General features: G+C 35.2%; 1 protein-coding gene across 2 annotated transcripts; it reads right to left on the reverse strand.

Annotated features, from left to right (window-relative positions):
• Positions 1-2170: 2170 nt before the first annotated feature.
• Positions 2171-13478, reverse strand: LOC141605236 (protein VASCULAR ASSOCIATED DEATH 1, chloroplastic-like). Of its 2 annotated transcripts, XM_074423928.1 has the most exons (19): positions 13206-13478; positions 12817-12876; positions 11584-11634; positions 11400-11465; positions 11007-11102; positions 10781-10882; positions 10223-10323; positions 9958-10142; positions 9345-9385; positions 9133-9220; positions 8482-8568; positions 8339-8393; positions 7860-7926; positions 5369-5465; positions 3954-4015; positions 3810-3852; positions 3391-3686; positions 2529-2800; positions 2171-2436 (listed from the first exon to the last, which is right to left on the reverse strand). In XM_074423928.1, the coding sequence occupies exons 1-19, from the start codon at positions 13365-13367 to the stop codon at positions 2412-2414; spliced, it is 1956 nt and encodes a 651-aa protein (XP_074280029.1). In that variant the 5' UTR covers positions 13368-13478; the 3' UTR covers positions 2171-2411. The 2 variants fall into 2 exon arrangements, with proteins under 2 accessions (XP_074280029.1, XP_074280030.1); XM_074423929.1 differs by lacking the exons at positions 12817-12876; positions 13206-13478 and adding an exon at positions 11818-11896.
• Between the last annotated feature and the right edge of the window lie 945 nt (positions 13479-14423).

Here is a 14423-nt window from a genome sequence, read left to right on the forward strand (position 1 = left end):
TTAACATATACTTGGTATTTAGTAAAAATTAGTTTTATACTAGTAAACAAATATACCGGTCGGTTATTTTTTTTAAAAAAATCTCTATTATTTCCTTCATTTGTTTGCCTTTTAATTAAAATCCCCTCTTAACAAAAAAAATTAAAGAAAAAGGTAAACAAATAATGAAACGAGTGTAGTATATTTTCTTAAACTTAATTTTTCATTTTTGAAAGAATTTAATTATAATCAAGTTGTTAATTTATCCTTCTTAAATCCGATACATTATTTGGGTTAAATAATTATATTTTTTTTTAAATATCAGGATTAAAATATTAGTTTAAACATCACAAATTTTGAAGACGGGCGATCTCGCATTAATATTAGTGAGGGACCTCTCTCATAACATGTAGTTATCATATTTATTTTATTTTTAATTAATTTTTAGTATATTTATTGTTTCTCTCTCATTAATGCAGTGAGATACAGCCTTTTAAGACACTTACTAAAAGGGTGAAAATAAAATTTTAGGTAGTCAATTCAATTCACACTACAAGAGTACAAGATAGACTTCTTATTAAACGGGTTTAATTATAGAGCACAATAGTTTACACCACAAAATTAGTAATAACCACCTAGCTAGCCCACTATTTTTTTATTGTTGCTACAAAAAGAAATCTGGGACAAAATTATTGAGAATTAATCGCAGGTTTCTAAAAATAGCGTTTAGCTTTAGAGGATAGCATCTGTTGTGTAGGAATTAGGATTGATGATGTATGCATTAGCATTAAATTTATGATGTCTTTTTGAAGGTAAGTTGCTCAATTGATTCATAAAATTATAACGATTACTCTTGTAAAATACTCCTTCCAATTTTCTTATATCTTCCCCTTTCTTTTGGGCACAAAAATTAAGAAAGGGGAAGAAAGAATGAATAAAATAGAATAAAGTATTGTAAGTTGTGAAATTTATAGGGGAGAGAAAATAATAAAGAATGAATAATTAATAAATAATAGATAAAGTAATGGAAGTTGTTGATTTTTTTAGGAGAGAGAAATTAATAAAAAATAAATGAAACTTACCAAAAAAGGAAAGAGGGAAGATAATCAAACTTGTGTGAAAAAGGAAAGAGGGAAGATAATAAGAAATTGGAGAGAGTATTAAATTTCGTATATTCGGTTCTAAATTAACCAGCCTTGGACCAAAGGGAATGAAACCGAAACTTTAGAAAAATGAGGACCGAGATACGGAACTAAACGAATTCAATCCGGTTTCACTAGATTGAAAGGTCTGATCAAGTCTATTTTAATGACAAATTAGTATAGCTTAGGAAATTATTGTGGTAACTTTTTTGGTAAAATGGTTACATTTTTGTTTTAAATGGGTCACATTTTACCCCGTTTTCAGCTTGTGACGAAATGTTACCGTCACAAGCAATACGCTTTGTTTTATGTAAAAGTGCATTACATGCACATGTGACAAATAAATCCATAACCCTTTTTGACATAATCTTTATTCTATGACCCAGAATAAAAAAAGATCTACTCCGTATTATAATAAGTCAAGTGTTTGACCGTTAAAAATCAAACGGGTGCCTTTAAACGGACAGGAGGGAGTATTTGAGAGAGCCGCATTTGATCTTTTCTTTTAGTATACTCAGTAGATTATAGTAAATGTAATTTTAAATTAACTATTTCAAGGCACTTTGGTCATTCTAGATGGGTTATTACTAGAATGAGTATTTCGGGTCAGGTAAATAACAACTCTAGCAAAAGCTTGGGTGAAAAATTGAGCGAGTCGTACCAATTTGGGTGTCGGGTCATATTCGGATTTTGCAACTCAATTCAACTTTTGAGTCATGGATCAAGCTTTTGGGGGTCGAGTTGGTTTTGCCAAGTCAACTATCTACTCATGCTTTACTTATGACATGATCATGCCTTACAATGTGTCATACACTCATACCTTGCTGATCAACGCAGAACCCATATGTAATGTCAGTACGTCAATGTCACTACTACAGAGTAACAGAGCTACATCCCATTTTTATCAACTTAATTTTACTTTGACGGTCAATAATGTAAAGTTGACCGATATTTTTTCAATAATTACAATTTTTTGACATTATAAAAGTTATCTGTTTCGATAAATCAGTCAAATTTAGTGACCACCAGAGTCAAATTGAAATAACAAATTTGGAAAGCAATTGTACATATTCAGATATTATTGGCAGGTTACCCTTAACACAACTGCTACAAAGTTTACTTGAGCCTCATATATTACATTATATCTACACTCTACAGTTATCAGATAAGAATCGTGCACCCGGAAAAATAAGCCATCTTCCTCTATACGAATAGTGTAATGGTGTATTCTGGGACAGGTCTCTTTAACTTCCCAATAAGCGAATCATCAAGAATTGGAAACCAGCCCATCTAAGATCCTTCATATGGCGTTGGGCTGAGAACCCGTCATTAAATAGGATTTAAACTTAAACGACAATTTAACTATACACACTTCTGATTATAAGAGTACTGATAACAAATATTTACCGAGAATTACTGTGATCATGTGATGCATCTGTGTGGATTAAACGTTCCAAGTCCTTTAGTTGTGCTTTCAACATAATATGTTCGTGTCTCATCCTTTCAAGCTGACCTTCAACAACAAACATCTCGTCCTTGAGCAGATGAACTCGCTTTTCCATCCAAGCTATAGTTTCAGCAGTTCTCTGGCCACTTGCATGACTCACCGAACTGAAGTGATCTGCTTGAGGAATTACATAGACTTGCTGTGGTTTACTTAATAGCACAACTATACTGAGCTGCAGTTAGAAGGTAAAATATCAGGACCGTGGTTCTATTGATGGACTAGATTGAGCATTTTGAGTTAAAGCATGAACCCTGCATTTCATTTGATATTCTTTCGTTCAAAATTTTAATGAAATGAAGAAAATGGTCACTAAACTCGTAGTGCATTTTTTTTTCTTTTTTCATTGTGAAGTAGCAATCAATTAGTGTAGTTCTTGATGCAAATTTTCATTTGGGCCATCCGGATATAAACTCTCTATGTTGATCATGTAACGCTATGCCATTTGCGAGAGCCACTGAGGTGGTGGTTGTCTAGCTTAGAGTGTCTGAAACATATGGCGATTTAATACACCCCAAGCCTTTGTGGAGTAAAGTACGCAGTCATTTTCAGTCATCCCAAACGAATGAGACTCAAATGATTTGCAGTAAACATACAACTACTGCATCAACATCACCAATTTTATTTTTTAATTATTGAGCAGGAAAATCTGCAGAAGTCAAACAATTAAACTGCTACACAGATCTGACCACTGCATTAAATTTTCACAGTGAAAGACATTATTTGAAGATAGGGCAAATGTGATGTTAATGATAAAAGACACACCTGCATTAGAATGAGGATAACAGAGAATGTGATCACCAAAAACTGTTGAAGGTTGCCTCGACTCCTCAGAAAAGAGCCAAGTTTAATGGCAAATGCTTTCACAGTAGATGTGACCGTCGTAGCGTGAAGTAGGCTCCCTTGCCAAAATTTTCCAGTTCTTTCATGATTCCCAAAAGTGTTCGATACAGTTTCAGTTATAGTCCTAGTCTCAGAACTGACATGAGATCTTTCTGCATGGTCTCCAGCTGTTTCAGTGTTTCTCTGTTCTATTTGCTCAACCTTACTCTTAACGATGCCTGTAGACCCCACAAAAGAGAAGAAATTATCCTCAACCCAATCACAATCATTTGATCACTAAATTATGAGCAATGAAGTGGGTGATGCTGAAAGTTCTCACGACCCCGTGTTTGAAATATTACCTTCTCTCTTCTCAATATTCTTCTGTGTCAGGAGTTTATGTGCCTGAAAGAAAAATTATACAAGGATTCTTCACTGACTATCAAACTCTGAGGACCTCCAAATAAAATAGAGGCAAACGCATAACATGATGAAAGATAAATTACAAGGTCTATCCAAGTTGAATATGTTTCTCGGCACTCTTCCATGGTTGATTGCTCGATCTTACCTATGTTAAACACACACACACACACACACAAAACAGATTAGCTCTATATAAGGGTCAACATATAAAGTCACAGAAAGAAAGTCTACAACAAAACCCAAGCAAGAGGAAGTATATTAGCATCAGCAGATCTACTTGAAGTACTCAGGCTCCCGTGATACTATAAACATGCATTTTGGGTGCAATATGCCTAAATATTGACCCGAGAAAAAAATTAGTTGGGATTTTAGGACTATCATACAAGAGTTTTTTTTAGACACTACCTAATATTTACCCGTTTTGAATTTTCTTTTCCTTGACAAACACTACCTACTATTTAATCACGTTTGTCGAACACTACCAAAAGACGTTTTCCGGGGAAAAAAAAACTTTCCGCCAGTGACTAGCACATGATTTTATGAAGGCAAGCTGAATTCTCCCCCTTCTTTTTACTCCCCATCCTCATTTCCCTCCAATGACCTAAAAAGCCTAACCATTTTCTACCTTTCACATTCATTTTTCACTTCAGTCATTTTTTTTGTTAGATCTTCTCCGGTCCTTTCTTCCATAATTCTCTTCTTATTTTACTTATGAACCAGTTATTAATCTGATAAAATTCAAGCCAAATTTGGATGTAGAATGTTCCATCCACTGGCTCTAAAATAACCAAGATTGCATTTTTTATTTCCTAAAACTCCAATGTAATGATATTGGTATATTGCGCAGGAAAAGAACATAAAGAGGAAGGAGAACAAAAATAAAGACTGAGAACAAAGTTGAGGATTGAGATATAATTATGAATGGGTAGAGGAGAGTATATAATAAATAAAATAGGTCTATGTGAAATGACAATGGAGGGAAGAAAAACATGGCACCCTCATTTCATTCACAAAGTTCCATCAATCAAGGACGGAAAATTGACTTCTTTGACGGAAAATGAATTTTGGTAGTGTTAAACAAACGTGGTTAAATTATTAGGTCACAAAAAGTAAAACTTAAGATAGTTCCACACAGTATGGGGTAAATGTAAGTTGTATCTAACAAAAACATTTTATACGCAATTAACGGCTTTAAATTTTTTAAAGGGACACCTGAAACAAAGATTTCCAGGTCAACCACTGCATACAAGGATACACACAGAAGTATATCTATGGTCAGAAACAATGGGATTATGAGAAGAAGAAGGAGAATAAGAAGGAACAAAGAAAGCAAAAGCGACAAAATCAGAACAGCAAGAAAATAAAAGAAAGCACAACTTTGTGGGGACATTTTCCTATAGATTTGACTAAGAAATGAACTTCTACTTTACAACACTTCTCAAACTAATGCCTTCAAACAGCTAACAACAAACACAGAAAAACATGTTACAGAATGTACCTTTCCAAATTGTTCTCTTTGAAAAAGCCACACTCACATAGACTCGCAAAATGCACCCTTTTGATTCATTATCGTCTTTCTGCACATCCCAGATTCCCTGGCAGGGTGCCAACAGCAGGTTGCAGGTTAAATAAAAAATCCATAGCAGAAAAACAAAAATCCCAAACATCCTGGTATTCTAAGTAAGGGAAAGAAAATGATATTGACACAAAACATCGTCTTTCCAAAGCTTTCACTAACTTCTGTAACCAGTTTACTGGTGTGATTGGTCGCAGCTTTTTAGCTCAAACCTCTCATGTATACATGTAAAAGTTCTAGAGCGCATTAGCTCGTGTGCTACCCCAAGTATTCACTAAACCCATCAAATTAGCGATTCACATGTGAGTCCAAAACTAGTTAGTATCAATACAATCCTGGATCAGTGGCTGTTTCTTGCATCTTTTGTGAGAAAGACCACAAAGAAATATTATCTCAGAAGACTAGAGGCTAAACAATCATCCTTGAAAGACGCTGGATTCTCTAAACTACAGAAAAATGTACACAATAGATTACTCGTGCTTGTGAGACATCCTGATATCTGAACGCTAATGGTTAAAGTCTCAAAAGGATCCACCTAATCATTCATAAACATTGAATTATGCCCAACAGAAATGACCCCTTTTAGAATGTTGAGACGCCCTGTATTTTGTACGCCTTAACTCCGACGGCCTTCTTCCTTTTTTGTTAGGTAACACCCAGGAATGTCAACCTTGTACAAGGGAGAGGGAGTCAAGAAGTCAATCTTCCCAAACAGAGGGCTGAAAATTAGAAACACCCTCTACTACATAATAAACTATCAAGATAAACTTCTCAAACTATGGACAAAACCTTCTCAAAACATAAAATCACTGCATGTGATCTCTTATCAACGGACTCGGGGAATGTCAAATAATTCACAGTTCATGATGAAGTGCACAACTCCAGAAGATCAGATAAAAGCTTAGTGGGCTCCCTTAATAGGCCCAACTAGTGTCACCCATTTCTTTTGAATTTGGTAACTTTGTCAATAGAAAGTCAATGGTCTGGAGCAGCTCTTTATTTGTGGGGAGGAAAAAAACAAGTGAAAAGCAAAGGACCTGATCCAACAACCGTTAATTTGGGAACCCTATTCCCTCCATCCTTCCTAAATCAATTTCTCATCAGTCATCAAGCTGGAGAGATTTGGAAGTAAAACCTTCTTCTCTCTAATTCAAGTCCCATCACTTTCATGATTATTTCTTCTTCCCTTCTCTTCAAACCTCCGTAGCCGACCAGAGAAACTGACAGTCCTTTTCTCTTCCTTCCATTTCCATTACATCGCCTCTTTTTCCTTCTTAAACATCGTTTATAAACTCGGCCGATACATCTGGTATCGCCCGAGATGTATCAATATCGAAGGCCGTCGATACAACATATCCCAAGAAGTATCGGGTAATTTTAAAATAAGAAAAAATCGATAGAGAGACAACCAATTTATATGTGTGTATTGGCCAACCCGGGCCCGGCCCAATACGGCCGGCAAAGACCTTCAAATGCCCGAGTTATAACTTGTATCAATCAAACTTTGTAAAGAAAAGCACTAAAATAATGCTGCCTCCGCACATAAGTTTTCACCCCATTACTCTAATATATGTGAGGGGTATTTTATTGAAATGGGATGAAAATAGGTGTGTGGAGGGAGTATATAATATTGATCAAATTAATTAGAGCCTGTTTGGCCTAACTTTAACAAAACTCTCTAGGTTTTTAAAAATGTTTTCGGTAAGCTATTTCATGAAAAAGCCGTAGGTGTTTCAGTTTGGTTATCATTTTACAAACCATTTTTCTAAATGAGTTTTTTTACTTCAGCAAATGTAAATTAAAAAAATTACGTTCTAAAATATATCAAGATGGGCTCTCTATTTGTAGAGAGCGAAAAATTATGAATGAATAAGTATATTTTTTTTTTTTTTTACTAAAATGTTTACAAGATACAAATTTGTCATTTATATATTAAAAATCCTTAAAGTAGAGGTAAAAGTTAGAAGCATTAAACATTCAAATTGATGCTTCTACTTTTTAAGGCTGAAAAATGATTTTTGGCTTTTTAAACAATAGTTTCTAACTTACAAAAATTGTCTGTTTGGCCAAGTTTAAACTTTTAGTGACTAAAAAGCCCTACAATTTTAACTTGATATGAAATAGACAAAAGATGATAAAATATCTACAAAGCTTTAAAAATAAATGTCACCACAATAAATATGACAACCGAGCCGAGAACGATTCCGCGACACCATTACTACAACCAGTATCGCGATTTTAAATCATGCTCTTAAAACATTCTTTTTCCCGTAATTCATGGAAGAACAAGCTTGTGCTTTGAATGTTTTTCATAAAAAACGGGCACAAATGAGAGACCAAAGTTTCAAGCTCATTAATGATAAATAAGCGTGACTACACCAGTTTCATAAGTAGCTTACAGAGAGAGATTTACCTCAACAGTGAAATAATCTGCGTAAGGCACATCGCTCACTTCCTGTGATGTCTCAATAACTAGATGACTGCCAAAGGTATTGAGTAAAAGAAGCGAATGTTACAAAGTGGTCTTACATCTCCAGGAACAGAGGCACAAGGCAATACGCCATGAACCATATAAATGGGAAACTCTACTCGAAATACTCTACTAATATAATAAAAACAATGAGAAACACGGCCTGAAATTGGTAATATAATATGAACAAAACTCAATTAAGAAAAAGGGGATTTTGACATTCAATTTCTGAAATAATTCGCTCTCCTCTCAATGGCAGTAGAGAATAAGTAAAAAGCATGTTTTCGGCACTGACCAAATTCCAAACTCACCAGTAAGCAAGTAAGCATTGACCAGAAACCAATAACTTATAGGCCAATAGATAAAGTTTTTATTTGCAATTGCAAATATTAAAGCCGAAAGGAAAGAGGATGCAGACAAACCTGTTCTTGTAAACCTGGTACTTCTGGGTCTCCTTGCAGCCGCCACATTTTGCACCTAGTAAAACAACAACAAAATTAGTAACCTAAGGCAAGGTTCTTCGTAACAGTGTCCATTGAGATACATGGAACAAAATTGAACATACCAAAATATAGTTTAATTGGATGCTGGAAAGATTTCTGACGTGTAAATCCAAATTTTTCACAAGGTGTCCATGAAGTACACTTAAAATCTGAGCACACAAACAGATATAATTAACATCGTCTTAAAACACTTGAATGAAGTAATGTCTACAATCTATGTTATTTCGATACTTCACTTTGGTTGCGTGTTGGACACTTGGAAGCGTCCCGACACAACACTTCGACTCTTCATTTTAGAACAAAAAAATGAAAATTTCACGGAAAATAACCGTATTCGACACTTCCAACGAAGTCGGAGTAACATAGTCTACAATTTCTTTTCTGAAAAAGAAAACACCATATTGTCTTTGTTCATCTTCCCATCTCTCAGTACTTAAGAGTTTTAGGGAAATGCTCTTGATGCATGGTATTAAATCTCAATGTGAGACTTGATCTTGGTACCGGTCGTCACAGCCTGATTCCGGGATCGTTTCCCTACAAATGCTTCCGAGGCCGCCTCCAAAAACGGTAGGGATATCTCCAGAACCTTGACAAGTCGGTCGTGTTTCAGTGTCATGACCGATATTAAAACCAAGTCTCACTCTGATAAGTATTTCTTTTCAGTGAGGTCAGGACAGAGAAAAAGTAACATGTATCCAATCCAGGTACAATACCTCTATCTCCACAAGCTTTATGGTAAGATTCAACAAAGCCAACAGCATCTTCGGAGAAGAAATAATTGTAGAACTCCTCCACAGTGATCTGTAATCCATGGGCATAAGTAAACAAATTGACAAAGTAACAATACAATAACAGTGCGTATTATAACAAAGTAAAAAATCTGAAGGAAATCTATTAGATTAAAGATATACATGAAAAACATTACCGGAAACTTGGATTCCCCAGCATTGTTATAGCTTTTGGGTACTGCACATAAGACACCCCTAGAGTTAATAAGGGTCATGAAGTGCAAAAGAAACACTATTGAATGTTATCGAATAAACCATAGCCATGAAACTGATGAAAGCATGAAATATGGAGAGGCACAGAATCTAATGCCCAAAGCTGTCTGACAAGTGACTACTGGGGCCTTGTTTAAATAGGATACTAGGAGGAAGAGGAGGGGAGGGGGGATGAAGGTACAATGTTTTCCTTTCAAATCCTCGCTAAGTTGGAAGAAAATTATTTTGGCTTGTTTAAGGGAAAATTGATTCCTCCATTTCTCTCCAACCTGACTTGGTATCCAAACAAGGGATTTTGTCCCTCTCTCATTTCCGTTAAACCCCTCCATCCAAACAAGGAGCAAATGAAATTCAGACCCTGTCAGCCACTCTTTAAGTTCAGCTTGCTTTTAGCTTTAATTATCTGATACTTTTAAATTCTTGATCCCTCCACTCCATAACTTTTTTTCCTAATTGCAGACATTCGATGAGATTAGCCAAAATTTAACCAAAGAAGGATATGACATGAGACGACAATGAACTAAAATTAAGGTTTACTTTCTGGGGCGTCTCTGGTTTCCTGTTTCCAATTGGAAGCCGGAGAAGTAGAAGGTCCTGCAACAAAAGAAGCATCTCGTTCCTCTCCCCCTGTGTCAGGAACTTCCTGAGAAGATGGCCTAACATCATCATCAATATGATTTAAAGAAGACTTGGTGTCCCCTGAATTAGACACCTCCAAGTTTCTGAAACAGATGGAAATCTATTAAATACATGTCAAAAAATTAAGGGGAAAGAAGAATGCTACGAATTTGTCTATACTTACCTCTCATCAGAATCACAGTCATTATTTGGGAAATCAGAGCTGTTTCCATTCTGAACAGAACAAACACCATTCATCTGAGAACTGCTCTCAGATTTAGAATCCTACAAAAGCATATAGCAAAAACAAAGATGTTGACCAAAATGATACCAAAGATAAAACGAGACACAGGGGGATTTGATGCTGACTTGTTTTTAACTCAGGTATAAGTACCTTGCCATGACTTTATCAGCTAACTTGTTTTGAACTTAGGTTATAAACCCAGGTTACAAACATTATAATCTACTGTTATATTGTTATCAGAAGATATGATGATACAAATAAGAAATGTATATCTTCGCTTATGTAAATGAGGTCATTACTCAGTATGTCTAGCGTTCCACTCATTTTCAAGCTAGTTGCATGGAGTTTCTGAATCTTCTGATAGCCTTGTTCTATTTAAAATGACAATTATCTTCTAAAGACGCTTGAATAGTGTAAGATGGCATGGAAAAAGCTAGAATGTCGGCGTCGAGTTGGCAGTTTCATATTGAAATAACTAACTGAAAGATAGAGATTTACCAGCTGATCTAATAACTCCTTAGGGGCATTGCCACTATATGACCATCCTTCAACAATGAGCTTAAAAGCTTCGTCGCGCGACAAAAAGGAAGCGAAAAAATGCTGCCAAAGCCAAACATGAAAATGACAGGAACAAATCAACTTCGACCGCAGATACGCCATTTTTTTATAGCTACAAGACTATGGCAAATACCACAAAGTACATAACTTAAAAGGCATCCCTGACCTTTTTACCAGCAGCAACTATTTCTATAGCATTAGGAAAGATCCCAGCAGTTTTTGCTCTTCGTACTGTTGTTACATCTTCAAAAGGAATTATTTTCTGGGGTCAAAAGATGATGATACAGCCACAACCAACAAAAACCTTAGTTTATAGCTGGCACAAATCCGGCAAACTAGGGAAAAGAACTTTCTGCATAAGCATCTAGCGGTCATAGTACTTGGTGCGATAAGAACTCATTATGAACTAACTACCCACGAAGGCATAACAGAATAAGTACGGATTTTTATAACAAACATAGAACTAAAAATAAAGGGTGAACATACAGAAGTGAACAGAAAAACCGGTTTAAATAAATTACTAATTACTAAAAAGGTAATACAGTATGAAATATGTTACCTTTGATTCAAATCCAAAAATGTTGGAGTAAAAGCATATGTAATGATCAAATAAATACATATGACCCTGCAATACCACCACAACAGCGCCAATATAAAAGATTATTTGGGTATTCATTCCAAAAGAATTCATATGTTCAGCAAGGCATATTTTCAAACTTCCTTACAAATGTACAAAAACGTACCTGAAGAAGAATATTTTCTTGCAAGGCACAATTAAAATCTTGCACAAGAACCTATCGAAAAACAAAAGCATTAGATACAAAGTCTTATTACCATCAGCAACTTGCGTAGCTCGACTCAATCTTCAAAGACTTTTCACGTCCAGAAGAGAATATGTAAGTGTATTTTCGAAATAATTAGATGGAAAAATAGAGAGTCCGCTGATGAATTTACCGAGGTATCTATTAAAAAAATACCTTGTTTTGACTGGATCGCACTATGTATCATTTGATAACTTAAGAACCCCCCATTTTTTTTACTTTGAGTTTTAGGTCTGGTTTTAAATGGAAGAATTCCAAGGATATATAGAACTAGAGAGTTCTTGACAACACAACTTTTTCTATCCACTTATCTTTCAGGAATAAATTTTTCGTTTGCATATGGTCATGATTTAAATAAATCTATTTTGTTGGAAACTTCAGGTAATAGGAAATATAGTTTACTAATTGTGAAACGTTTAATTCGAATGTATCAACATAATCATTTGATTCTTTCGTCTAACGAATCTAACCAAAATGACTTTTGGGGGCTAATTTGCTCGTGATTTGCGCGTGATAGAAACAACTACACTCATTCAAAGATTAAGATTTGCTCAACTACCTCTATACGCGGTCTGCCCCATGCCACCTCTAATATATCTAATATGCTAACATCCAGTAAATACAAGTGTGTACGACTAATCAAAAAAAGCAACAAACGACATTACTGCTAAATTAACAGAAATCGAATCGTCTCTCTTTTATAACACTAGATAACTGAAAGTAAAGAACCGCTCCCTTATCAGCACATGACAGCCTCATAAAGTTCTAAGGAGTATTATACATGTAATATCAGTAAATTTGATCCTCGAAGTAATTAAGTAAAGCATTTTTAACTTCGACAAGTACAAAAAGGTAAACCAGAATCTTCACCGAGATATTTCCATATATTATGTTCTAGCTGCTTAATTAACTTGTCATTCAGATAGCAAAATCCGAATATATCTAAGTTTCAACAATTCTTACTTAAATTGCACAAGAACCATCAATAAACCAGCTTTAACCAAGATCAAGCAATAAATAGGTCACAATCGAAGAATCGAAATGAATTTCACCAATCTCACAACCTTAAGATAATTAAATATCAGTAATTATACTAATGCATATTTACCATGCCAATGGTAAAACAAAAATTACACTGGAATTAGAAAATCTTACTTCTTCAGAAGGCAAACGAAACAACTGCCGATACTCCTCGCTTCTTGGCGAAATCGACGACTGCATGCAAATCACAAACACAGCAAATTCAACTCTCGTACCTCCAAAACATAATTTCAATCACACAAACCAGCTCAAATTTAGAATTTGAAACGAAAAGGACGAAAACCTAAAGTAGCAAGATCAAACTCAAATCTCGCGCAAAATTCGCCAAAATCAAAGGAAATAAACTTAAAACAACGAATTCTCACGCCACCAGAACATAATTTCAACCACATAAACCAGCTCAAATTTAGGAAAAATAATATTAATTTAATTAATAGCCTAAAAGTAGCATGATCAAACTCAAATAAAACGCAAAATTAGCGAAATTGAAGGCAAAATGAAACCTGAGAATCGGAGAATCGAGAAGATCCAGAAAAGCGATTAGAATGATGCAGGGAAGAAGAATCGAGAGCGGCGGCGACGGCGGCGGCGGTGCCGGAGGTGGCGTCCATGGTTTGAGAAGACGGTGGTGCGATGGTGGAGGAATTGGGTGGTTCGACCGCCATTGATGAAGGAAGAGTGAAAGTGAAGGAAGGTAGTTAGAGAAGGAGAGGAGGGAGATGGGTCAATGAGGTGGTCTGACTTATTTTCCTTTTTTTGGTTGTACCGGTAGACCCAATGATTAGCAGGTGTGACACGGTTTCATAATTCCTACGGGTTGTGGATTTTGGACTCTCTTGTTTAGATTTTTGTCAAGTTTTAACCGACGGAAAATTAGCGTGATAATTCAGAGCTTTGACATTTTGTACGGAAAATTAGCGCGATTTGAAAAAAAGAATGTTTGTCGAGTTTGGAACTCGTGAGTCGTCACCAGGAGATATGTCACTAAAACTTTGTTCGATCAAAAAATCTGACATATAAATACTTTTAGCCACGGGATCCAAATACGACAATTTTTTTTTCCAAATCTTTTAGTACCCAATGATTAGCAGGTGTGTCACGGTTTCATTATTCGTACGGCTACTGGATTTTTGGACTCACATGTTTAGATTTTTGGTAGTTTTAGCCAAAATTAAACGGGAAGCTTTGATAAAATATAATATCATCAATTTATGTTTGATTTCATACATTTACTTTATATACAAAAATTAGGAAAGTTGTTTTTTTTTAGTGGAAGATAAAGTTTGGGTTTAAGAATAGGTCTTACCCAATTTAAGGCAATGACAGACCACTGGTGTCTTCGAAGACTCAAAGTGATGGTTACTTGATCGCCTACCAGCAAAATTATATTTTAATTCAATGAAAATCGAACCCCTAACACCATCATTGATTCATGGTATAATATTTTAAGGAAAGTACTTTACTTTATTTTACGAATGGAACTGTTTGATATTATTAATTCAGATAATTTACCTCCATTTTACTAATGGAACTGTTTGATATTATTAATTCAGAAGCTACCAAATAAAGGGAAACACATAGCCGCATGATTACATAGATGGGATAAGACGATAAACAGGTGAAAGATATAAGGGGAAATTAATGCTATGGTTTTGGATTATAATCCACACTGAATGCAGCAGAAAAAGGTTGCTGGAGAGAATAAGAAGAGCACGTATTAA

The sequence above is a fragment of the Silene latifolia genome, chromosome 10 (assembly GCF_048544455.1).
Source record: "Silene latifolia isolate original U9 population chromosome 10, ASM4854445v1, whole genome shotgun sequence".
NCBI classification, from domain to species: domain Eukaryota; kingdom Viridiplantae; phylum Streptophyta; class Magnoliopsida; order Caryophyllales; family Caryophyllaceae; genus Silene; species Silene latifolia.

Coding starts and splice junctions, on each gene's coding strand:
- LOC141605236 (XM_074423928.1), bottom strand. CDS start 13,367: ATGGCGGTCGAACCACCCAATTCCTCCACCATCGCACCACCGTCTTCT. Junction 3,853..3,953: donor ATTCAACTTGGATAGACCTT/GTAATTTATCTT, acceptor TTTTTCTTTCAG/GCACATAAACTCCTGACACA. Junction 3,687..3,809: donor GAATATTGAGAAGAGAGAAG/GTAATATTTCAA, acceptor TGGGGTCTACAG/GCATCGTTAAGAGTAAGGTT.